Source organism: Perissodus microlepis, chromosome 4 (assembly GCF_051167445.1).
Source record: "Perissodus microlepis isolate ML-2025 ecotype Zambia chromosome 4, ASM5116744v1, whole genome shotgun sequence".
Lineage (NCBI taxonomy): Eukaryota > Metazoa > Chordata > Actinopteri > Cichliformes > Cichlidae > Perissodus > Perissodus microlepis.
In genome coordinates, this window is record NC_140464.1 from 4,256,002 (window position 1) to 4,281,663 (window position 25,662).

The 25,662-nt window shown below is 40.6% G+C and overlaps 1 protein-coding gene across 1 annotated transcript; it reads right to left on the reverse strand.

The window, feature by feature from the left end:
* Positions 1-4,510: 4,510 nt before the first annotated feature.
* unm_sa1261 (un-named sa1261) lies at positions 4,511-25,394 on the reverse strand. The gene is made up of 4 exons (XM_084925146.1): positions 25,231-25,394; positions 12,276-12,503; positions 8,122-8,324; positions 4,511-6,893 (listed from the first exon to the last, which is right to left on the reverse strand). The coding sequence occupies exons 2-4, from the start codon at positions 12,445-12,447 to the stop codon at positions 6,072-6,074; spliced, it is 1,197 nt and encodes a 398-aa protein (XP_084781272.1). The 5' UTR covers positions 12,448-12,503; positions 25,231-25,394; the 3' UTR covers positions 4,511-6,071.
* Positions 25,395-25,662: the final 268 nt, after the last annotated feature.

Here is a 25,662-nt window from a genome sequence, read left to right on the forward strand (position 1 = left end):
GGTGGCTCTGCTGCTACCTGTCCATGTGTCTGATTGGTCAGATGCTGCTGGCGCGGTTGCTTTCATGTGAACACACTCTGCTTGTCAAGATAATAACCACCTTTCTATGACGGCTTAGCCTGACTCCAGATGTTAAAGTGACGCCAGATAACCAAATCGTAAGGCTGGGTCAAATCTGGTGGCCTCTGTTTGTGGTTTCTTAGCGTGGCTGCTATTTTAGGTGTCTCAGAAGCCCCGTTGTCATCACTAGTTAACTTGCGATGGGCTTGATTTTCATTTTCGGGAAGAAGATAAACTCAAACGGACTCAAATCTGGCTGCAAAGCTGCTCATACCAACTCAATTGTAGCTGAAGACGGGGCTCTCATTACCAGAGATGATCCTCCACATGAAAGCCATGTCAGCTTCTTCAGTTTCAAAGCTTTCTGAACAGGACTTCCAGGGAATGATCTAAAAATGTCCGGTAAGGCCTGAGAAGGTGACCCTGAAGGTGAGCCGGGCCAAACTTAAATCAGGTAAGGCTTTGATTTTTATAGACCTGCCCTGATCGTCTCAGAGTTGTTGTTCCTCGGTGGTAGAGAACATGTGGGCCGCGAGCTGCTGCATCGCTTATGTTCAACAGTTTATATCTGAAGCTTCGTTTGACTCATTTGGATAGAAATAGCCTTCGTGTCACAGAAATGCCTTCTATATTTGGGAGTTTCTTACACCTCTGCTTCATCACATCATCATCATCGGGCTGCTGGTCTCACCTGCTCAAAAAGCCTGGCAGTTGGAGACGGTGGCGGCGGTAGTGGCATAGCGATGGCGTTATTTTTGCATGTGCAGCTGTGCTGTTTGACTCCATTTGAATATGAGAAAATGGAAATTTTCAGCATTTAATCATAAGACACTGTTAGTGTGCCTGCAGAAGCTGCATCCAGGCGCGTAGACCCCATCTCCTTTAGATGGTCTGAGAAATTCAAACGTTGAACTTCAGTTGGCCTGTTTGGATGTTCCAGTGAAAGAAATGGTAACTAAACCTTTAGTCACAGCTGTGATCATCACATGAGCTAAAAATGAAACATTTCCTTTGCATTTTCATTGGTTCATTTTGATCTTTCGATGACTTGCTTGTTGAACTTTTCCATATTAAGTTCCTTCCAACAAAAGGACAAGGTCAGAGTCAGAAAAGTCAAAAATGGATAAGAATTTTTTAAACCCCAATGCTTTGTTGGGGTTTTTAATGTAAAAATGTCATTTTAAACCAAATTATAAGGACACAGCAGCCTAACATTTGCCTCTTTAAACTTACACAAACTGTCTTTTACTCCTCCTCCTCTTCAGTCCGTCTCTTCACTTCCTGCCTCAGGACAAGCCACGCTTTGCTCGAGTTGATCTCTTGTTTTAGGGCTGAGCACAGCCCTCCTCTCGTCTCTGCAGCTCAGCACAAACTGCTGCTGACACCGAGACGAACCAAACACGTGAACGACGCTCGGAGCAACGCTTTGTTACGTAATGTAGGAGCACATCAGCAGAACATAGAAGCAACAAAAGCCCATAAAGATTTACTTAAAAAAAAAAAGCATTAAGAGAGACATTTAAATCACATCCTTTGGTTTTTTTTTTTTAGGGTAATTGATGAAGGTGGTGCCTCAATTTCATCTACAATTCCAAATGCTGGGTCTGGGACAAATGTTCTAAATACTATATACTACAAAAATTCTGCCCACATTTTTCCTCAACTACTCTGAGTGTGTAACATCTGTCTGCATCCTGTGTTGGAAATCAAATCAAACTATCCTCCATGCTTTACTTCCTGAGCTACAATTGGTTATTAATTTCCTGCCACTTATTTTCACCTGGTTTGTGAATAAAGAGCTTGAGGTTCTAGCAAGAGCCCAGCTTGGGCTTCATCTTCGCACATAGCCGATATCTCGGGCTTAGGGCTTACTACCAAGTCTTCCAGCCCAGCACCCTCACAGGATACAGATGTCCCAGCTGGGAATCAAACTTACAACTCCCGCTTCAAAGGCGTGTAGTCTTACCACTACGCTAAACTGAACCAGCTGCTATATATACGCCATTTAAATATTTCGACATGTGAAATGCTCAGTGGCGTTATTTCGAGTGCTTGCTTTCTTGATTTGAAACCTTTGTTTGATGTTGAGCAGATGAAGCTGTTTGACGGGCTTGTGAGGTTTTCTGCTATGAAAGGTTTTGTGTTCAGAGATATGAGAAAAGGATGGATTCCATAAATGTGTCGTGGCTGATATGAGAAACTGTAATAAAATCTTTGTTTTCTGAACTTTTACAAAGGGCCTGAGGTCCAAACTACAAAGGCAGATCAAAGGCAGCGGCGTAACCCTCGTGACCTCCAGTCCTCGGGTATTTTACTTTTTGTTTCTTGATAAAACTAAACAAGCAAACGCCTCACTGGCGTTGCTGAATATGTAAACACGCTGGTGGGAGAAACTGAGATCAGTAAGTGCAGGCCTCTGCTGTAATTACTATGCTGCACATGCCTAATGATTTGCTTTCCAGCTCAGCTTCCCGTCTCCTTTGTATTCAGGCAGATTGTTTTATCGGACTGGCATCAGAAAGGCTCGCTTCACCCTGCTCGTTCTCATCAGCCTGTAAAATGCTTCAGTTTAAATGTCCTGCTCAGCTGCTTTAGGTTTAAGCCTCTGTAGGTTGTTGTAGCTCTGTGGTTGATGTATGGATAACACTGTATGAGAGGTAGGAGGGTTATGTAATTCTTTCTTTAGCCAGGTTTTGAAGGCAGTCACTGCTCATTACAGCCAAGCCTCAAACATGCCTTAGTGCTTTTACAGCTTCGCAGGGCGTTATGAGTTAATTGGGGCATAATTATGTGACCGACTTATAGCAAAGCTTGATCTAAGGCTTAAAAATAAAACTGTAGTGTGCTTTCAACCACTGAAGCAGTAATGCATGTGCTGATACAGCCACAGTTTGATCAAATGAAATGACAGTATCTAGCTTGCAGTTGTTCCCTGCTTCAAAGCCGAGCAGAGAAAAATCCAGCGCCAACTCTGATTCACCATTTTCATTTTTAATGATCAGAGAGGGGAGAGTATGAGCTGGAATCACTGCACAAGGTTTCATCTGCTGACTAAAACACCACAGACATCACATTAAAACACAAAGACTTCCTGCTGTCATTGGTAAATCAGAGTCTGGGATTAAACCCTCAATGTTGGGGAGAAAAGGGACATGTACTAGACACTCGTGGTGAAGACGTGAACTGGTCGCTTGACCAGTTGGTCAGTGTTCCTACCTTAACCTGTGATCTGGGTAAGGTCAAGGTCACTGATAGAAATAGCCGAAAGGAGTTTGTTCTGTGGGGCAGCTGGGCTTTGATTAATTTACGTCCACATAAATCAATGTGATGCACTCATCCTGCATTGTGTTGTAGCCAACTGTTGGTCACCAGTGATTGCATAAGTGTGGTCTCTGATTGTAACTTTACTGCTAGTTGTAGTTTCCGCCATCTGTAAACACCTCAGAGTAGAGCCCTCTTTTTCAATTCAATTTTCAATTTTCAGAAAATTTATATTGCGAAGTAAAGGCCCAACAATAATAAAGATAAAACAATCAGATGGCCCTGTATGAGCAAGCGCTTTGGCAACAGTGGTAAGGAAAAACTCCCTTTAACCTCCTAAGACCCAAAATCTTTCAAGTCATGCATTTTTAATTTCTCTTTGCTATTTGGGCTGATTGGGACCTGATGAATGTGAAAACAAAGAATTATCAGATTTTTTTTATTTTATTTTTAATATATACCTGATTTTTGTTTCAGAGAAAAATGAGATCCACATATGAGGACATTCGTTTTAAATCTCGATGGAACAGTGGCAGTATAATGTCCTCGTAAGTGGATATTAGGCGCTTGTAGAGCAAAATTTGGTATTTTGGTCGAGACAACCCAAAATGTGTTGTCCACACATATGGACACCAGGTCCTAGGAGGTTCAACGGGAAGAAACCTCCAGTAAAACCAGGCATTGGACAGTCTTGTTTCCAAAGGAGCTGTTGAGGTGGTGTTGTCTCCTACGACAATTATAGAGCTCTCTATCCAGGACCTTGAGACTCCAGGAGACTCCAAGGAATACCCTTGCTGTACAGTGATATCTAGTTGGTACCACTCCATCTACTGAACTAGCTTGGGCTCCTTTCCTACCAAAGATGGGAAGTTCCAGACTCTTTGGACCAGTCTACACATCGGAAGTAGGTTCTATCAAGCCTATTTTATTTATTTTTTGCCTTTGGCTGCCTGTCTGGTTATAAAGAAAAGTGGGTCCTCTATTGGTTGGTGGATCCATGGGCTAAGGCTTGACCCAGAAGTTCCCCTTCCAGGTTTGGCTCCAGGAAGGTACCTGGGGCCCCTTTTCCAGCTGCTCAATCATTTCAGTAACGTCTCAAAAAGCTTAGTCTATCCTGTCGCTGGGATCAGTTTGCCTCAGGTAAGATCTGCTGATTACTGTTTATAAATGTATTTAATAATTACAAGTCTTTTAATTCAGAGTTTTATTTTAGCAAATTTTCACCACAGTAACGTTACTTCATGCAATACTTTACAAAAGAAAAAAGGGGTATAAGAAGCATTTTGTGTCCCTCCTGTCACATTTTCAGCGTTTACAGTTTGTTTGTTTGTTTTTTTTATTAAACTAATACTAAAAAAAGAAGACAACTTATAGTATCACCAAATACCAAATCTGCTCTTTTACCCGAACAGCTTTGGTGACATCTTATCCCCCCCCAAAAAAAAACAGTCCAAACATATCGCAGAATAACTAACTGTTCAATGAAAGGGTACAGTTTTCCATTTTCGCACCATGCAACTAGAAAAACTGTTTTGAATTTTTTTTAGTAGTTATTTGATAATATTAGCAGATAAATTTTGACAGACCATAAAAAGTGTGCATTTAGATTACTTCCTAATAATGGGGGTAGGCTAAAGTTGGCTACTACTGTACAGCTTGTTGGGAATCATGGGAAAACATGAAAAAAAAAAAAAAAAAAGACTTACATTTTTATGAGCGGTCACAACATCATGGCCACTTTAAGGTAATTTTTGTAGAAACACATTAAAGGCTTCTAAAATTAAAACTAAAAGAATTGGACGAACAGAAAAACAGCTACGGCATAATGTCCAAGCTGTCTTTGTACTGTTTAAACAAGGCAGTACTTTAATGTAATACCACTTTGAACCACAAAGTGATGCAGTAAGTCAGTGTAGCATCCTGCTAACATGAGCTATTTCAATATTATTTAAGCTAGTCTTAGCTCATTTGTGTTTGGGGGGGGGGAACTCGAGACAAGAAAATTTTTGATTTGAAGGAGTCTTTCAGCAAAATACAAAATAATAATAATAAAAAAAAAAAACAGAAATAGATTGCAAAAACGTTCACCACACTGCCACCTTGTGGTGAACGTTTTCATTGGCCTGGAAAATCCACCTGCTTCTACAATTCTTTTTGTAGTAGCTGAAAATTATTTTTTTATTTCTCATAGGAAAAAAAAAAAAGAACAAAAAAACCAAAAACCTCAATCTTCAGCTCTGTGGTCCCACTTGATAAAATAAATACTAAATAAATTTATGTGACATAAATAAATAAATTAACTTCAAATAAAAAACGCTTTACATGAACAAATCTACCAAATGTGAACATAACTAACACGTTAAACACAAAGTCACGGTCTCGTTACACACAAACCATGTTCGTCGTCTTCTTCAGTTTCTCTTTTCTTTATTTTTTTAACCTATTGCTTGTGGATTATGTTTGCTTTTCTTTGTTTTCCTGTCCTCAGCTTTTCTTGGGTTTTTTTTTTTAATCCTGTAACTGAAACCACACACAGGAAGCTACAGCTGTGTGAGTGTCGCGGGTCATTTCCTCAGAGTTCATCTTCATCAGAAATGAGCAAATCCACGACAAAGCTACAACATACGTCAGACTGTCGTTCGTTTCCCGATGCCAAACATCGCTCGCCGCACCTCTTTCTCCCGCTCGGAGAAATCTTTTTTGTCAGCACACGCGTGAACAGGTAGCACGATGGCAGCGCTGCGCCGTCTCTACACGCAGATCTCAATGGGCGTGGTCACCAGGATGCGCCCTCTTTCGTTGTTCTCTCTGTTGACTCGCTCGTAGCTGCCGGTGGAGGACGGCGAGCTGTTGGTGGACATGGAGGAGTACTGGGTGTCCATCATGATCCCTCCCTTTGCTGCCACGCAGGCCGGCGACAGGCTCTGTTGCTTCAGTCTGTCCACAAGTACGTCCTCTTCTGATGACGATGAGCTGATGTCCAGAGGAGGCGCGCTACTCGCCAAAGCCCCGCTGTTGCCATTACAGTTCCCGTTCTCAGTATCCAGCATCCAGCACTGGTTGAAGTAACTGAAGACTTCTTTGACAGAGCAGCGGCGATCCTGCTCGATGGAAAGGAGCCTACGAAACATTCGCAAGGCTTCATTGGTGAAGCGGCGCCACTGCGATGGCACGGCGGCGGTCCGACGGCGTTGCCAGCGGACAAACTCCTCGTAGAAGGCATCGTTGGGCATGGCCTTCTCCCAGGGGAAGTTTCCTGTCAGCATGCAGAAGAGCAGCACCCCGAATGCCCACACGTCTGTGCTGTAATCCACGCAGAACCCCTCATGTCGGGAAGTGTCGCACAGCTCTGGTGCCGTGTACGGGATGGTTCCGCTCACGCGCTTCACTGGTGATCCGGCGCGTCGTGTCATGCCGAAGTCTGACAGCTTAACCTTTCTGCACTCTCGGTCAAAAATGAGGACGTTCTCGGGTTTGATGTCACGATGCACCAGCTTCTTGCAGTGCAGGTAGTCAAGAGCAATGGCTACCTGGTGCACGCAGCGCTTCGCCACCGCCTCAGGAAGTCCCACCTGAACAGAGAACAAGAGGAGTAGGAGTAGGTCATGTACATGAAACTGAAGTTTAGGTCCATATAAAGGGGACAAAGTTCAGAGGATCTGAATCTTGCTTTATCAAACCTCATACTTACCACTTTCTTACCGGCGCCATGCTTCCTGAGAAGCTGCCCACATTGCGTTTTGGGAACTGAACATTACATAACTCATAGAAAAACATGAAACCAGTTGTAGATGACACAATAAAGGTGGTGCTTGCGTTTCCTTTTCCCCTCAAGATAACACCTGCACTTCTTGCGATCTATTATATTAACAGTAGGTCACAGCTGATTGGAGCCACCGGGCACGTTAGATTAAATCCCCATTAACTGTGGTAAAAGCTCTTTAACACAGTTTTAGATATAATCTCCCTTTATTCAAACACATCTGTGTAAATGCTCATCATAGTGACCTTTTACACTGGGCTCATGTTTGGCCAGTGTAAACAGGAAGCAGAGTGCTGGCTGCTGACGACAAGAACACTCATTTCGAGGCAAAACGTGACGTCACGGCATCTACATCCATCTTTTACACCATTTCCCGGGACACAATAGACCAGCATAAAGTACAGACGGGCCAGTTTTTACCATCAGTTTTCAATACAAAACATATTCTGGACATAAATTCATACTGATGGATTCACTGGATTCTGTTTGTAGGTTGTAAGGTTCGTTAACTACAGACGGGAATTTACAGAATGTCTTTTTAAGGTCGTCTCATTTAGGTCTTGGCACTTTAAAAACCTCTTTAGCAAACACATAAAATATTTCTCTCTGGCGGCCTTTTATTTTAATAATGCTTTACATTTTAGTCCGTGAATTTTCGTGTTTTGGCACAAAAAGAGGACCTCCGAGCGCTGTCGGGACTGAATGCCAATGTGTAATTTGCAGCATGTATGCAGCTGGGGCTTTTCAGTTTCAAGGAGGATTAAGGGATAATCATCTGGATTATTTGAATAAACCTACATCAAATATAGAAACCATCCATCCACTCAGATTTCTTATCCAGGTCTGGATCGTGTCGGCAGCAGTCGGCCACCCCTGCTGTGCTTCTCACTCTTCCAGGGGAATATTGAGGTGTTCTCAATACAACTTGGGTCTGCCCGGCATCTCCTCCCAGTCGGACATGTCTGAAACGCCTGACCTGGCTCCTTAGGATTTGGAGCAGCTTATTTGTTAAACTACAGGAATGGCTAAGCTCTCACCTGTGGAGGGATGATGTCAAACAGATCTCCCGCCTGCGCGTACTCCTGAGCAAAGATGTAGTAGTCGTCGGTTTCGAAGGCGATCCCGTACATGTTGATGATGAACGGGCAGGGCGACAGGTAGAGGGAGATGCTGTACTCTCTCAGGAAGCTCTTCAGCTTGGTGGTCTTTTTCTTCAGAAACTTTAGCGCCATTTTCGTGCCTGAAAACGAGGACAGGACCGGTTACATAACCTCCAGTCTCACTCCTCCTTTCTTGTTCTTTTCCACCCCATTAAAGTGTTTAGGGATTTATTTCACAGCTGTCTAATTGCTTCCAAGAAACTTAATTAAAACAATTTGATGAATAATTAAAATCTCGACAGAGTCAAATCCTGATGATTTATGCTTTAAGTATTTAAAATCCTCTGCTGCAGTAGTTATATTTGCACTGTGTGAGCAGGATGATGCTGCTTTCATGTTTAGAGTTTTGCAGAAAGCGTTGTTTACAGATGGAAATTTAATGTAAAACTTGCACGACAGCACGTTGTCTTCAGCCGCCTCACCTCCGCTCAGTGGCCAAGAACAAGAGAAGCACCGAGGGGACATGAATTCCCAGGACTAATCTGATAATCTGAACGCTGAGGGGAAAACCCCCCAGACAATAACCTGGACGGCTGCCATGTCTGCTTATAATTTCCCCTCCAACAGGCAGCGTGTCAGCAGAGACTTCTCCAATACCACCGGATCAGCTCCCCTAAAGTGCTTTGTGCTTCTTACAGCATCCAGGCACTTTAGAAAGGTCGAGGGGGATTTTCTGTTAGTCGGTGACACAGTTTAAAAAGAAATAAATTAAAAAGGCATTCTTGGTAGCAACACTTTGTGCCACCACAGACTGTACAGAAAAGATCAACAGAATCTAACCACAGTTCGTGAGATTGTCATGATCGATGAAACAGCTATTTGAGAAAATGTTCATTCTCTCAAAGGTCTTTCCATCATATCTAAAATAATTTAAAGAGTCATATTTACAAAGATGTCCACTGGAGGTCTTTCACAAGCACCGTCCATCCTTTTACTCTGCCAACCTATCCTGATGCATTTGAAGGAAGTAAATGAATTGATAAGGACTCAAACAGCAGTTATATATGATAAAGTGCTAGCTTAAACATAAAAATGTGTTCTTGTTTGCAGTGTATCATTTCATTACTTTGATAAGAGAAAATGTTACTAGACTTAATAAATACCCTTTTTATTTCACTTTAAATGGGTTTGCAGATGTTTAATTGCAGTGAACACCAAACCCAATAACCAGCAGGTTGTCTAGTAACATTACTACAGGACTAAAGTATAATAAATGCAGCTTCCTGGCTGTGCAACGCCAACATGTCTGATTTGCACCGATTCCAACAACAGCAGGTCGTCTGCAGGAATTTCATCATGTTTATATGGAAATTTAGTTGCTTTGTAAAAGATCCTGCTGGCTAAGCTGCAAAAATAAACAACATCTGTTCAGGGAGACTCGGCTGATTCCTGTTGAGCTACGACTGAGCGTTTTAGAGCAGAAACTAAATATAACCTATATTTAGGGGGAAATAAATAAATACATGAATAAATCTACCCCACTGAACAATCGAGTCCCTGAACAAAACATCAAAGATGTTGGGGTTGTTTTCCTCTGTAACCGTGACTTACTTACAGTTTTACATAACAACAAACTCATCATTAGGTAAATATATTGCTCATGTAAATATAAACCTATTGTTTTGGCAACTGGCAATTTAAAAACAGATGTTCTATAACCTAATCTAAGTTTCTAGTTTGTCACTATCAAACTGAAGTATACCTTCTCATTTTGAATCTCTGCTTACATACTTTACTCTTTAATCTATATAAGTGAGTCAGTCCAATATAGCTAACACATTTTTGAAAATAAATATTATAATAATACATAGATGGAAAATAATGTTAATAGAATTTGCCATATTATTCATATCTCAAACCACTGATAGTCTAATAAAGTCTTAAAAAAATGTTTTTCTATTATGTCTAATGTTATTTATTTAACTGTCATTAAAATTATAAGTAAATAATTCATAACAGGCATCAGTTACACTCATTTCCAGATACATCCAGTTCAAAATAATCCTTATTTATTTTATACTTTTGTCTTTGTGCAGCCATCACTTCATCCTTTCACCAAAACCAACCACTTCTACTCTGATTGGCCGTGTTACCGTATTTTTATCTCGTATCGTATTTAAAGAATAAAATTTTTAACGATCCACTTCGGTTCACAGAACATTCTAAACTGTCAGAACTTTGCTATTGTGATAAGATTAAATTAACAAGCTTTGACATATCACAGATTCCTTTAAACCATCAGTACTTATACATACGAAATACAGAAATATAAAAACAATGATTGACATACTCAAATTTCAAATTCATCAAAAAGGATGACAAAGAGAAACAGACATTTGAATTGAATTAATAAGATATTGTGAAAACAACCTTTTAAGGTTTTAATTGAGTTTTAACTTTGAAATACAAAATGCATTTCAAACTGCATGTGACTGCTTAAAATGTCGCTAAAGGGATAAAAAACTCGCAAGTTCTACACATGTCGCAGAAACATCTGGGGATGAAACACTTGAGTTTGTTCATTTAAAAAAAGAAAGTAAAAAGGTTAAATGTTACACCTTCAGTCCATCCATTTCCACAGGTAACCTGATTTTCTGCTCCACACTGAAGGTCAGATAATTTAAGCTACACTTATTAACGGCTCTGGGAAGAAGCTGGCGGTTCAGTACCAAATTATGAAACCAAAAGGTATATAACATTTTTTATAAATCCATTAACGGCACACCTCAAATGGCTTGAAAAGGTCACCATTTGTCACTCCAAGAGTCTGCTGCTACTTGAAATAGGCAGTGAAACAGAGGCTTTGTGACTCCATAAAAAAAAAAAAAAGACTATTAAGAGGCTGAGAACAGATGGGCAACAATTTGGATTTTAATGTGAAAAGGTTAAACAGATTTTCAGTCAGTTAAGTGGTGAATTGAGGCAGTTTGGATCTCGACCTGGGCTAAAAATCCCTGCAAGAAAGCGACCTCCAGTACCTCCAATTTGGCTTTTTTGAAAGTAAACACTTCAGTCGTGAAGTACTTTACCTTCACAAACACGCCGTCATCTGACTCGAGAGCTTCTTTCAAATTAGACTGTGTTATTACTCTGAGTCACAAAACAGGGCCACAAATGAGGACAACATCTCATTTCCTGCAAGTGCAACCCTGCAGATCTGCTTATTTTGTGGGCAAATGAGTTTCTCGGAAAATCTCCTCTCCCCAGAAGAAGCAATGGATCTGAATTTCAAAAAGAAAACTGTCTTCATGGGCTTTACCTTCTGGTTCGTTTTTCCTCTTATGCAAGATGAGGATGAAACCGATGTGAAAAAAGGAGGAAATTTAATTACATGGAAAAAAGATCATAGCCATCTTTCTGGCTAAAAACAACCATCATGGCATTTATTAGCTACAGCTAGCTAGCCAATGAAACTAATGATAATTTATTTAATTGACGCTACATCATGAAGTTAATGCTAATGCAGATCCCAAACTAAAAAGCCATTTGAATTAGGAAATTCAAATATATTCCATTTACTGTTTTGTTATTTTTATTTATTGAAAAGCTTTTGGTATTTTTGTTCAATAAAATTTAGACAAAAATACCAAGAAGTTAATAAATGTAAGTACAACTTGACTATTAACTAGTTAATTCTTCCCCCAAGAGCAAGAAAACAAACAAAAAAAATCCCTTTACATTATTAATTTGTCTTAAAAATATTGTAAATGGTAAATGGATTTGTTTTAAAATGACACTGAGTTACTTGATCACTACAGGTAGTTGCCCAGAGTACCAACATGGGTACACCATTTAAAAGCTTTTCCTTGTGCTCTATGCAATTTGTATTTTGGAAAACAAAATAAATAAAAATTTGGATACTTTGCCATTTAGAGTCTGTTGACAGGAACCCCCCCCAACAACCTCTTCTTCCATATTTCACTGTTACTACCAATATGGTCGTCTTTTATGGTAAAAAATGCAAAAATTTACTTTAAAGAAATCACTTTAAATATAATTTTGTTCTTTACAGTAGCAGCCACAGTTAATACCTCTGATTTTGTGGATGACCAGGTCCACCTTTCCATAGGTGCCCTTTCCCAGCTCACGGATGATCTCATAGTACTTGTTGATGTCCAGTTTTTCCAGATTCTGCGCAGCAATCAGCTGGAGCTCCTCCAGGATGTCGATGGAGGCACGGGAGCCATGAGGCAGGGAGTTCATGTTGGTTAAAGGGACGGGGCAAGGGGGGCCGAGGGCTGGTCTGGAGATGGATTTTCCTGGAGAGCAGGAAGGAAGACGAGGTTTACTGTGAGGGAACTTATCCACCCATGTCTGCATTCCTAAACTATACACCACTGCTTTGCAAAGCATATCTTGTACTGCATGTGTGTACTGTACTGGTATCAAAGGGAAAGTGAAAACGCTTTGAGTCCAGGCCAGTGAACCGTTATGTAATCTTTACACTTTGTTCTTACTTTGAGAAAATATAGTTTCTAAGATCACAGCTCCTCATAGCAACAAAGAGAGCATAATCGAAGAACAAAAGGTGGGAATTTTTCTATCAAAGCCCATTTAATATATGCAGATTCAGACAGAGGTTCGTTATTCACACAGCTCAGTTACCTTCAAAGTCTAAACAGAAACTAAAATTGGCACAAATAATGCATCAGACACAAATTCATGTTGTATTACATTCAGTATGCAAAAGACAAAAAATGATGCAAGTTTGGTAAATGAAGGTAAATTAGCATCCTTGCAAGATTAAAATGTTTATATAGATGATAAGCTTATTGAGGTCTCTCCTTCCTGTTAAAATGTAGTTCTTAGTTGCCAAAAATGATCTAATTATTGGGTTCTCTAATAATATTTTAGGACATTTGCTTTAGATTATAAAGGGTTTAGAGATAACTCTTACATAACTAGCTTTGTAGAGATAATACTGATAATGGAAAAAGCACCACGTGTCATTACTACAGCCACAAGGTTAAAACAGAAAATCTCCCTGCACCTGAGTTCAGTTTCTACTTTATTCTAGTTTTATTTAACACAAATAGAACTTCAGTCTCCGAGCAGCAAACTTTTTTGTTAACCTTGTGCAAAGACATCCAAGTTGAATAGCTTTGGGTGAGATAGGCGATATAACCCCGGCACAAAGTCCTGATGCTGACTGATGAAAGAAAATGAAGAAAATTAATTGAACGAGTCCATCCCTGAGAGCAGAGAAGTGTTGCTATTTGCAGAGCTGATCCTCTGCAGCTGATTAACGATCTTTCCACATTAACGAACGTCTAATTCCGAACTGACGTGTTTCTTCTCCGTCACGCCTGCTGCCATTCACTCAGCAAATCTGTCTCGCCTTCCGGCTCCTTCTGCTGCCGAGGGGAGCCAAGCAACACTTCAGATCTCTGGATGAATGCGGAGACTTCACAGCCCTGATGGCCCAGCAGAATTGCACCATGTCTCATTAACAGGGATGAGAAAGTGTTTAAGGAGACGGGATGCTAGCCACATCCTGTGTTTCGGGTCCATCTGTCCCCGCTTGGCTCCCATCTACAGTGTGAGTGTGCACGATGGGGAAATGTGTACAAGAAACTCAAGTAACGCGTGTGAAAACAATGAACCCAAACAACAGAGTATGGTCCGCTTGGAAAAAACACAGTGAGAGTAAAACTGTGATTTGAGTAAATAAAAGCCTATTAATGCAGATTTACTGTACTGAAACAAATGCAGCACGTGAACCGGGACGTTTATTTTTTTTTAATGTCACTGATCTCAGCTTCAGTGTTTGCAGCGTACTCAAGATGGATTAAACAACAGCCTTTATTAACCCAACACTTCATGCTGCTTCACAGGGTGGCTTTTATTGTAAAAAAACAAAACAAAAAAACAACAACAACCCACAGGAAAAAAATCATGTTTTTCTGAGAATTTAATGTCATTTTTTTTCTGTTCATTTCTGAAAGACGCTGACTTGTCTGCAACTGCTCACCAAGTGGTAGTGAAACAGTAAAAACAGACCATTTACCTTCAAAGTAAAAGTCGTGCTGTGAGCATGTCTCAAAAGGCGCAACTTACTTTGAAAGTTGAGCCTTTGAAGGTCTCCGTTTCCAGTTTGCACTGACCGCTCAGCGTAAACGTTGAGTGTTTGTAGGTGAGTCGGGTTCTTCCACGTTTCACCGAGTTGTTTGTTACATGAATAGAACTTTTCATTTGCTAACGTGTCTCGGTTCTTCAGCTCTCAATTGTCCAATCATATAAACGACACCGAACAAGAGTTGAGAACAGAACATGATTTTTGGCAAGTTTTTCCATGGGCTCAACCCACATACTCAAGTCTGCTGCTCAACCCATGACTGTGGGTTGAGCAGCAGCTGTGGGTGCAAATGTGGCACCGTTCAAGGGGAAATAAACAGGCTTTCCAACTGTATGAAATTTATTATCAAACAGTATTGTTACAACGACATTTTACTTTTGGTGTGAATTTAGTCTCATAGCATACATCTTACACAACTGTGTTTTATGTCTTTGCCTCCAAATCTTAGTAATGCATCAATCTGTTACACACAGAAAAACTCAAACTGACATCAGTGATGAATATCTTGAATTTTTAAGCTAACCGTATAAGTCTGGCTGTGCTGTAAACAAAATGTAGTATTTAACTGTGCTTGTTGTTTCTTCAGAACCTCTGTTACTGCTAAATAAAGCAGGCTGACATGTTCAAAACTGAAGCCCCGACATGCTGAAAACACTGCGTTAAAAAACAGTGAAAGGAAGCCGTGAGCTCGGCTGTGTTGGAGTGACAGCGGAGGATGGAAATGGCCCTCGAAATAAACAGTATGTGCTGAGCATTAAAGTACGACAAGCTGATAAAAATGAGGACTCAGCTGAACCCAAAGGAGCCAACTGGCTGTCTATCACCGGTCCTCTCAGCATCCCTCTGACAAGGTCAATAAAGCACAGAAAGGATGAGACAGCCAGAGAGTGTTTAGAGCTGCAAACAGACACACTCGGGCATCTCAATTTTACATGCTAGATACGTAGGTAGATTTTTAATTAAAATTCGAGCCCTTTTCAAAATAATGGCCGTTTTCTTGCACAGTTTTTCTGCTCAGCCAGCAGTACAGTTCACAGGGTCAGAGCGAGGGCCCAGTAAATGAACACGAGACCAGATGCACAAAGAGAACGAAGCATCTCACCTCTGCTTTCAGGATGATCAAATAATGCCAGGAGGAGCACTTTGCGCCTCCCTTCTTTGTTCGTGTGTCAAACACATTTTCACAGCACAAAGAGACACTGCAGAGACCTTTTGTTAAAGGACAGTAAATGTTTTTTCCATACACCTGTTCTGTTTCAGACTTTCATTTGGAGCATTAAAGGAGCCCAGAAAACCATTGTTATTACTGACACTGCTGCTATTATGTGAAACCAAATCATTATTTTAAATAGCAAGTACTCCATGTACAAGCTTGCATCAGACAAAAGAACCAAAACAAAACAACAACAACCCACCACAGTAATCTCCTAATTTTTGGGAAAACTGCTCTTATCTATGCTTTATACTGTTAGTTTTTGTGCTTTTCTGGACTTTGTCTTGACTTTAGATTACTGGACTCTATTATCCATAATCCTCCATTATACTGTTAGCTAGTACTGCTCATGGGAGCAATACTAGCAACAAACATTAAAGTCACCTCCTTTGTATTTTCACTAAAAATTAGCCCACTAAAATTTAAGAAGAAAAAAAAAAATCATGTTAATTAAATCACGTACTTGATTTCTGGGCTCAATGATTCATTAATTCAGAAATGTTAATAGAACACCGACAGGTCTGCTGATTTTCTAGAAACTTTGTGAGAATTTAGAAAACTAAAACCTGGCAACAACAAGTCGAATGATGTTACCATATGACCAAATATGAATGCTGGTCTTCTACAAAAGACGCATTTTTGTTGTCAGATCAAGCAGAGAACTCACCATCCATTTACTTTCTATCGTTACGTTTGCCTAACCATAGCAACTTTGACATATATGCATTAATTATGTTTCACCCTCGGTGTCATCCTGCTATCCGAGCGTGAACGCTTCCTCACGTGCTCTCACACTGAAGTCATATCAAACACCCCGGAGATGAAAGGAGTCACAACCACTGCTAATTAGGTGTAACGTTTTTTAGCTGCAGCTCCCGGCGCTCCCGCTAAGTCTAAGGGGTAACTGCTCCCCCAAGGGCATCAAGAAGCCATGTCTGCCTCTCTGACGAGCGGCGCGAGACCGCCTTCCAATCATTCTTTCAGTCGGTAAACAAAGCCCGGCTGGAATTCAACCAGTCTGCTTTACGTCTGTTATGCACTGATAAGGTTACCTGTCTTTTGCGCCGCTTGGCAGGTGGGTGCAGTCTAACGGTGAGAGCGCCTGTTGATGGAAAGCTGGAGTGGCACAGAGTCAGAAAGCTGTGAGTTTTAATGACCTTTGATTTTCCTGCAGCAACAGCAGCAGCGAGGTGGCACAGCTGCCATGGCTACAGCCTGACGATGCTTTGCATTTCCAGCGGTTCCCTGCAGAACTTGAGCTTCTCTTGGACTGCCAAAATGTCACACTCTTGTTTCTAATAATGTCTCGTTCACAGTAAAACAAAGCGAATACATTTATTGAAGGGTCTGGTTTCAATGCTGGGAATGCTGGAGCTTGTAGAGAGTGCCAGAGTTTTAACTGGGACACATGGTTGATGTTTGAGTCCCTGTAGGTACATTTAGTTTGTATAGGGACAGATTTAAAGCTGAAATTTCTTCTTCGTTTTAGGATTTGTTCCTGAACTCATAGATCCACAAAACCTGAGCCAAAGACAAAGTCAGAAGCTTCCTTCTGTGTTTTCTAAGGTGTAATCTAAAGAGTAATCCGAGGAGACCACTGATCACTTACAAGAAGAATAGTATTGCCGCTGTGACGATGAGTAAACCTGACAAACTCGACAGAAGTGCTGAGTAATGGTCTCCCGGTGCCGCAGGAAAAACAGCCTCTGCCACCTCGTGTGTTCAGGCCAGCATCGACTTGTAAAACATCGGCACCCAATTAATCATTTGTAATGTGAAATCGATGCGTTACCAGGCTGAAAAAATATTTATGAACAAAGGCTGCCATCTTACACTATGCCTGCCTGCCGACAAAAATCTTTCATACCTCAGAGAGTTTCCAAAAACAAGAGGGGGAAAAATGACCTATTCAGGGATGATTTGGACATAAAAGACAAAAGAAGAACTGATGTCTGCTTCGTGAACGTCTGGTGAAACAGCAGCAGCATGACTCTAGATTTCTCCAGCTATTGATGGGCTGGAATGAAATTTGGTGCACATATCCAGGATGTCTGTAGGATGAATCTTAATGCCTTTGCTGAGCTGCTGACTGTTCGCATAAGGTTAACATTTGTGCTCAAACACACTAAACGAACAGGCCAAACACTTGAAAAGACTCCTGAGCTTTAGATGACCTCCTTCACAGTCTGAAGAATCTTTTATGTCTTATACATTTAAAGATTTCAAGGTATTTACTAACAACTATAATATAAACCACCACAGTGGTTTTCTTTTTGTACCCAGTACACTCAAAAGAGCAAGAACATTTTTTTGAAAGCGCACCGCTACACATATCTACAGTTATTAATCTTTAGGACCTCTTAGGTTTTTTGTTTTTGCTTTACTTTGAGCTCCACTAGTACAATTTATATGTTTATCTGAGCAGAAATTCGTTTCTATAAGTCTGCAACGTTCAATGTATGTCAGTTTTATTTATCTAGCACCAAATAACAACAACAGTTGCCTCAAGGTATTGTAAGGTAAAGACCAGAGGCGTAATTTCCAGGGGGGTTATGACCCCCCCCCCAATAATCAGACTCAACCAAAATAACCCCCCCAATAAAATCATGAATTATCTTGCATAAATAGGCTGTTGATTTTCTTTACTCATTTCATGTATTACCAGCAAAATTGTTGCATGTTTAATCATTTGGGAATTTAGCTAGATTTGTTTATTTATTTAGACAGAGATCTTGACCCCCCCCAATGTTCAACACAAAGTTACGCCGATGGTAAAGACCCTTGAATAATACAGAGAAACCCCAACAATCAGACTAAGCCCTATGAGACAAACACTTTGGCGAAAGTGGCAAGGAGAAACTCCCTTTTAACAGGAAGAAACCTCTGGCAGAACCAGGAATAGGGAGGGGCGGCCATCTGCCATGGTTGGTTGGAGGTGAGGTGTCATTGAGTGCCAAAAACTGTCAGGACTATCGATGTCCACCTTGTGCTCCCCCTGTGGTGCTGAAATTTATGTCACTCCAACACAAGTGGATAAATACCTGTTGGTTACTCCTCCAACTCTGAAGTTGAGAACATAAAACAAGAACTTTTGGTGATAATTTCTCAGTTTTGTAAGACTTTCTCCAAATGTTATCGTTCACTATTACTCAGGGCCTGAATAAATAAATAAACAAAGATTTTTGTCTTATTCTTCTAAACTTTGTTGTACAAACTATTCAGTTTTTGGAAGTTTGAATAAATCTAATTTATTGAAGAAAAAGCCTGCAGTTCTATTAAGACTCACATCAGCCCCATGTGTGCGTTATATCAATAAATGTTAGCATGCTAACATGCTAAATAAAGCAGCTAAAAGTACAGAACATTAACCCACTCAGCGCAGTGGGTATGTTACAGGTTTGATGTTAGCCTTCATCTCTAAAATACTCTTTGCCGAAGTGGAGCATTAAAGTGTATGGGATTTATGCTAGAGGGGGATTTTAATATTTCCTGCTACAGTCAGTGACTTTAATCCTATCTGGAGAGCATGTGAAGGATTCTGACTGCTGTCAAAGTAACAATTCATAAAATAATCCCAATCTAAATCCCACCATGAGTTTTTAAAAGTGGATCTAAAAAAAATGAGAAAATGGAAGAAGAAAAAGATCTGATAGAAGCACCAATGAGCAGGTCTATTTAGCCAATAATATGGTGACAGGAAGAAATTAAATCTGTTATTAAATTAAAGAAGAGCAATACCATCATGTAGCTTATTAATATGTCGCAGCAGATGGTTTGTTACTCACAACCATCTGGTGGAATTAATCTTGGAATCTTATTGGGAAAAAAAGGTAGACATTTAAAAAAAAAATATTAAGAAACAAGAAAAAAATACTTTGTAAAAATACTTGATCTGATTGTTTGTTAGCCTATGACAAACAAATAACCACAACTAAGTGATAAAGTAGAGTCTCGCTGAAGCCACTCGAAAACAATTTTTTAAAAAGCTTTCAGTTAACTTTTCGTTCAGTAACGAGATATTCTCCACTTCCGATATAACTGATGCTACAGAGGCCTATAATAAAGTTGGATGACTGGTTGGTTAATTAGTGATTGGCGAAGCCCATCCCTGGTGGATTCTTTGGTGATGACTTGGTAACAGTCTCAACAGCACACCAGAGGCTACCTCCATCTGACGCCAGGCATTCTCTTTTCAAAGATTTCTAAATAGGTTTAGAGGTGTATTTTCTTTATTTTGGTTATTTCTGATGAATATCCATATCTCTCACATTGTTTTGCCAGTTCTCTATGAGAATTTAGCAATGGCTGACTTCTAATCGCTAACTAGTGTGACTACACTGAAAGTGCCCAGTTCTAAAGTCCTTGACATATCTTTCAGGCAGCGTGAACACCCAAGTTTGTCAATGTGATAACTCGGGACCCAGATCATGCAGGATTTCAACATTCATACCGTAGATGCAGCTACTGAAAGGTCAATTTCTTTTTAAACATCACCACAGATTTTCACATTTATACGATAGGTGCATCTACTAGGAGGCTGAGGAATAGCATATGTCAGTATTTTTATAGTTTTATTCTTTGTTTGGAGAGAGATCAAGCACAAAAACAAAAATACCAAATTATCTGCTTTTTAAGGTGTCAAAGCTCTTATTATGTGTTCTGAGTAAAGCTTTACAAACCTTTTTAATGGAGGACCTTGTTCCATTTTAAAGACAAAAAAAAAAAATAGAAGGCAATCTGAGGACAAACTCAAGTTCTAAAAACTAAATGTGTGGTATTTATTAAAGATACCAGCAGTAGCAGAGAGCATGAACCCTGACAGAATGACTGATAGTAATTTCGGTCTTGCAATGTTCAGAATCCAGGACCAGACGAAACACATGTGGGATTTGAGATGCGACAGTCTGGCAGCTTAACTCTCTGAGCTAATGTACTTAAAACAGACATAAAAAGCTTTTCCGATAGTTTTCCATGAAGAGAATAATGGCTTCACTTAAGGTGAAGGTGATTAATAATGAGCCATTTCGAAAAAAAAGCAACAGAGTTTAGTTTTTCTGCCACTGCCTATAGCTATTTCACAGTGACCCAAGTATGTTTGGGGTTTAAGTGACCAAAATAAATTTTTAAAAATACATTTTAGGCCGTCTCCTTGAGCCTTTTCTCAACAGACAGAATAACTAAAATAAAGTCTTTACAGTGATCAATAATGTAAGCAATCATTAGCAGCAGCCTTGGGCTTTTCTTGTGTTTACCGTATATTTTATTAATGCTACATAAAGGCTTCAGTTTGAGCTCTAATGGGCTGAAATGTCTTCTGGTTGCTGTTGGTCATCAGTCATTGTCTGTCAAGCTGAGTCCACTGAACTCTGTGAACCGACAGGTCCAATCAATCAACTAAAAGAAAACAGCCAATCAGTGTAAGAAAATGGTGACTTTTTGCCATTACTGATGACACTTCCTCTCAGTTCACTACCTGTAAGCTTTTTATTGCCATAAATTGACTATTTTAGGAACAAATGCCATACATTTGATGGTTCACGCTAAACATGTCGACTTGCTTCTGTCAGGTATGACTGTAAACGGAGTAATCTGGGAGTTTGGGCTTTTGGTAACAAAAGATAAACATGAATTATTGCTGTGAGACACTGTGAATGTCACAGCTTTTAAAAATCTCAATTCTTCTGCTTAGAGCAGAAGAATGACAGTTTCATTATCACCTATTCCACCCAGAGAAGATCTCACCAGGGCAGATGATGAACAACACTTCATAAAAACATTTTTAACAGACAATAACTGATTATTTAAATAAGGAAGTGATTGTCAGGTTATTTGCAGCTCAAACAAAAATACCCATCACAACGTGTCATGATTTCCTCTAACACAAGTCAAAAATCTAAGAACAAATTTCATTTGTAAAAAGACATTTTTGCCATCTGACTCTATATTGAAGATATAAAGAATAACATGATACATTAATTTTTTGAATACATAAGCACAGCAAACGAGCCCTGTAGACATGGCAAAAACCGTGTGTACAGTGGGTTCTTGCTACTATATAGATTAGGGCTGGGCCATATCATACCGTTCACAGTAATATCGATACAATGTTAGGCAATGATAAGAAAATCAAATATCGCGATAGAATATGGGTAAAACACGCATGCGCAGTGCCTTTGTTTTCATGCGCACATGGAGACACACGGAGAATGAGAAGGGCGAAAACGGATCGTTGAATGAAACGGATGAACCAGAATTTGTTTGTAAAAATGTTGCAACTTCAGTCAAACTGGTTTGGCTTTCGTCCATCAGATACACACCAAAGCACATGTATTGGTAGAGCATGCTAGCGGGCCTTCGTTATTACCGAACCGATTTTATTTGGTACACGGCGCTTAAAAATCTGTCAAAAAATGTTTTAGTACGACTTTGCTAAGCTACGAAGCCACACAGCTTGATGGATTGTCGGAGCATTACAGCTACTGTAGCCTCGCGGAGTGATACGTACTGTGCTTCAACATAATATTACCGTATTGTGTGTGTATAACCTCTTTTTAAGTTTTGTGGATATTATACATGGTTATGCTGAGGATATGTCGGCCAGTTTCTAATTGTGATAAATGTTTTTGGCCATATTGCCCTGCCCTAATACAGATTATAATTACTGAAAAGATGACCAACCACTTACATAACTAATAAATGACACTGCTTCTAAAAATGTCAATTTATCACCTGGTTTCAGTTTCTCTAATCTGAGGATTTACTACATTTCTTTTGTTGTATATAAAATCCTGAAATAATCATTTCAGCTTTTAGATTTTTGGCTTTTGGTTATGACAAAAGGAATAATATAAAGACCCACACCTGACAGCTATGAGCTAAAACCACACACTATTTATAAAAGACAGATGTAACCACTGTGGTTATCACTAATTGGCTTCCGGACTCTGCATTTTGCTCTTTGCTCCTTGATAACCATAATAACATGGATGATTTTGGACATTTCCGTGGGGTCTGTGGGGATTGACTCACTTTTAGAGAAGCCTCAAGTGGTTGCGAGTGAAACTGCAGATTTTCTTGCCTCTTGGCTAAAACTCCAAACAGCACTGATCATCTCATAACAATTGCACATGTCCACGTCTGCTACATTTTACACAACGAGAAAAGAGTCATTTGGAAGACACGAGTACCTACTGACTGAAAGACGTACAAACCACATCCTCGGCACTTTCAGACATCGGTAAAAACCAGATGTCTACTTCAGTGATGCCACAAAAAGTATGTGTCGATCAGTTTGAAATCATACCGAAATATTACTAAAGCTAAAGAGTTTTCATCCTACCTAGGACTTATCCCTTTATCGGCCCTGGAAAGTGCTGACTCTTCCCCTCTCTGTGCTGGTTGTTGTTGGCCTTTCAGCTCCATCCTCAGTCATTCAGCTCACTGCCACTGATCTAATGTTAACGTGTGAACTGTTGTTCTTTAAATCTGCTCACTGAGAAGCAACAAAACCGGAGAGATTACTTCTGCCCCGTGAGCAGCTCATTCCTCTGGAAATGTTTGCAGAAGTCAGACTGCATCACGCCAGCCGTCACGGCGCTGGAGTTCAGCGTCCTCTTGTGCGGCGGCCTCCGGCGAGGCTCGGCCGTCCGCTCCCACGGCGCTCACGGAGCTGTGCAGCACATCAAAGCAGCCGGCTTTAACCGGCTCGACCTACATCGCCTGCGAACACTGAGGCTTTGTCCCTGCGCGCTCAGCAGCGCATCACTGGGCGCTCTCCTTTACTGCCAAAGCATTTCGGCTGCTGCGATCCCCACGCAACAGAAGGCAGCGGTACACTCTTTGTCTGATTTAATCTCATATTCTCTAACCGTCTTCCTCCTGCCTGCCGAGGAGATGTGCATGGTTTTATTTTCACGTCTCCTCTGCAGGGCTGAACTAACAAATATTTCTGTGAAATAAAATATTATGGGCTGCTGTGTGGTGCAGGCCATCCAGGAAGTTTATGCTGCAGTTTCTGTGAAAAGAAAATCTAGAGTTTTATTCACTATCTGTGTCTGAATGCTAGCGCTCAGGTTTATGTTTGTAGTTTGCTATGAAAGCTCACCAGGTTTAGCTGATGAATGCACTCTGCACTCTTATCTCAGTATTCTGGCTCCAAATAAGTGTGAAATCCAAAGATCCATGGCAGTGACTACATCCATGTTTTAAAGTCCTTGTTGTAACAACACAAACACTCAAGGCTCATTCACGTGGGGCTACTTCGTCAATGAAACCTTAAATAGTTTTATCAATACCCATAAGAGGTTTAATAACGCCCTGAATAAGGGTGTTGGCTGTGTTTGTCTGTACAAACATACAAACAAAACCAGAAAGCGGAAATCCTGTCATCTGAGAAGCTAAAAGTGACATGAAAGAAGCAGCTCGTAGCCCATGAGTGGATGAAGGTGTGGAACTGGCACTCAAGAACTCCTGCGCTCTGGACTTCAGGTTCCACAGGGGGATTTCATCGTGCTTCAGACAGAAGGAGCTGAGACAAAAGAGACAATTTTAGGGATTCGATTGTGGCAAAATTCCTTTCTGCGACAGCACCACTAATCACCGCCACTTCCATTTCAATCATCTCCAAGTGCCGCATCCAGCCGCTTCAGTGTTTCGTTTGCAAAAGGTGAGGGAGCGTGTCCTGTAAACCTTTAAGCGACCAATCAGCTTGAGTTAGCAGCACGCTAGCGTTTTACAGGTAAAATCAGCGTCACCAAAAGTGTCGCTTTGTTTATATTTGGACATATGATTGAGGCTATGCTTGTGAAAGTAGGTGTAAATTATTTTTTAAGCAGTTCGGCGTCTCGTGTTGTTCTGCAGCCAATTATATATCCACTACTAGTAACCAGACGTGGCTATTAATCCCACAAAGTTTCAGATTCCTCTAAACTCGATGGATTTATGGGAGCCAGAGCGAGGCGATGAAGGAGCCCTCAGCAGGGAGGATGCAGACAAAAAATAAACTTTGGACAAAAATACCGATAAGCATCAGCATCAAAGTCAACACACTGGTGAACCTTTGTCATCTGAGATGCTGAATTCTTAGTGTTTAGCAAACCTGTCCAATTTTTGCATGAAAAAAAATCTAAAATGTCAGAACCAGAACCACGTCTGATGATTAATCACCTTCCATTAACACCATAAATCCCCATGTCTGTATCCTTGATGCAGATCTGGAGTCAGTAACACTGTTTACAGACACTCAGACATAAAAACTGCAGCACAAAGAGATCAACTATGGAGGTGATCTGCAGACACAAAGCGTGCATGCATTATATCCATGACAGCGTGCAGCACATGAGCATGTCTGTGGCGAGAAATCTGCTCTGTAAATGTAGAGGGAGGAAAGTCAATACCAGAGATTGTAGCTCTGAGACAATAGCTTCACAGCAGCTCTATTGTTCTGCTCAGGTTGGGTGAACTTTGTTTTAGATTTACAGCTGTATATTTAGAATACATTGTTTTCAGAGTGCAAAGCCCAATATAGTGCCCGTGCATAGACACACAACAGCCGTGGAGTGTTGTGCTTTTGCCTCAGAGCAGTGAGGCATCACTTTCAAGCTGAATCTGAGCTTTAAATGCTTGAAAAGACACACCGAGCAGCGTTTCGTAAGCTGTTAACTGGTTTTACTGGGAGAAAAACGAAATCTTCGCCTACCGTTGACAAAGTGCTGGAAGCTGTCAGTCCATTCAGACAACGTTCGGATCCTTCAGCGACTCAGGAGACCGGCTGGGAGTGAAGGCTCTGCGGGGACCGGCTGCTGTCTGTCACCGTGCATCCGCCGTGGTCTGTCTCCCGAGCCCCTCTCTATTGTCTCCGCACTCGGTCGGCGGCCCCGCCCACCGCCTCTGACCTCCAATCAGAGCACAGAGCGTCAGTGACGCCTTCCAGGATTGCAGGAATTTACACGTTAGACCGAATTAAAATTCAGATGTAAAACTGTCAACAGTAGTGGTTTACGATACTGCAAATTTTTGTATAAATCGCCGATACCATTATCAATACTTTTAACCTATAAAGGCACTTTTTACAGACCACTAAATCAGTGAGATTTGTATTTTCCATAATAATTAGTTAATAGAATAAAAC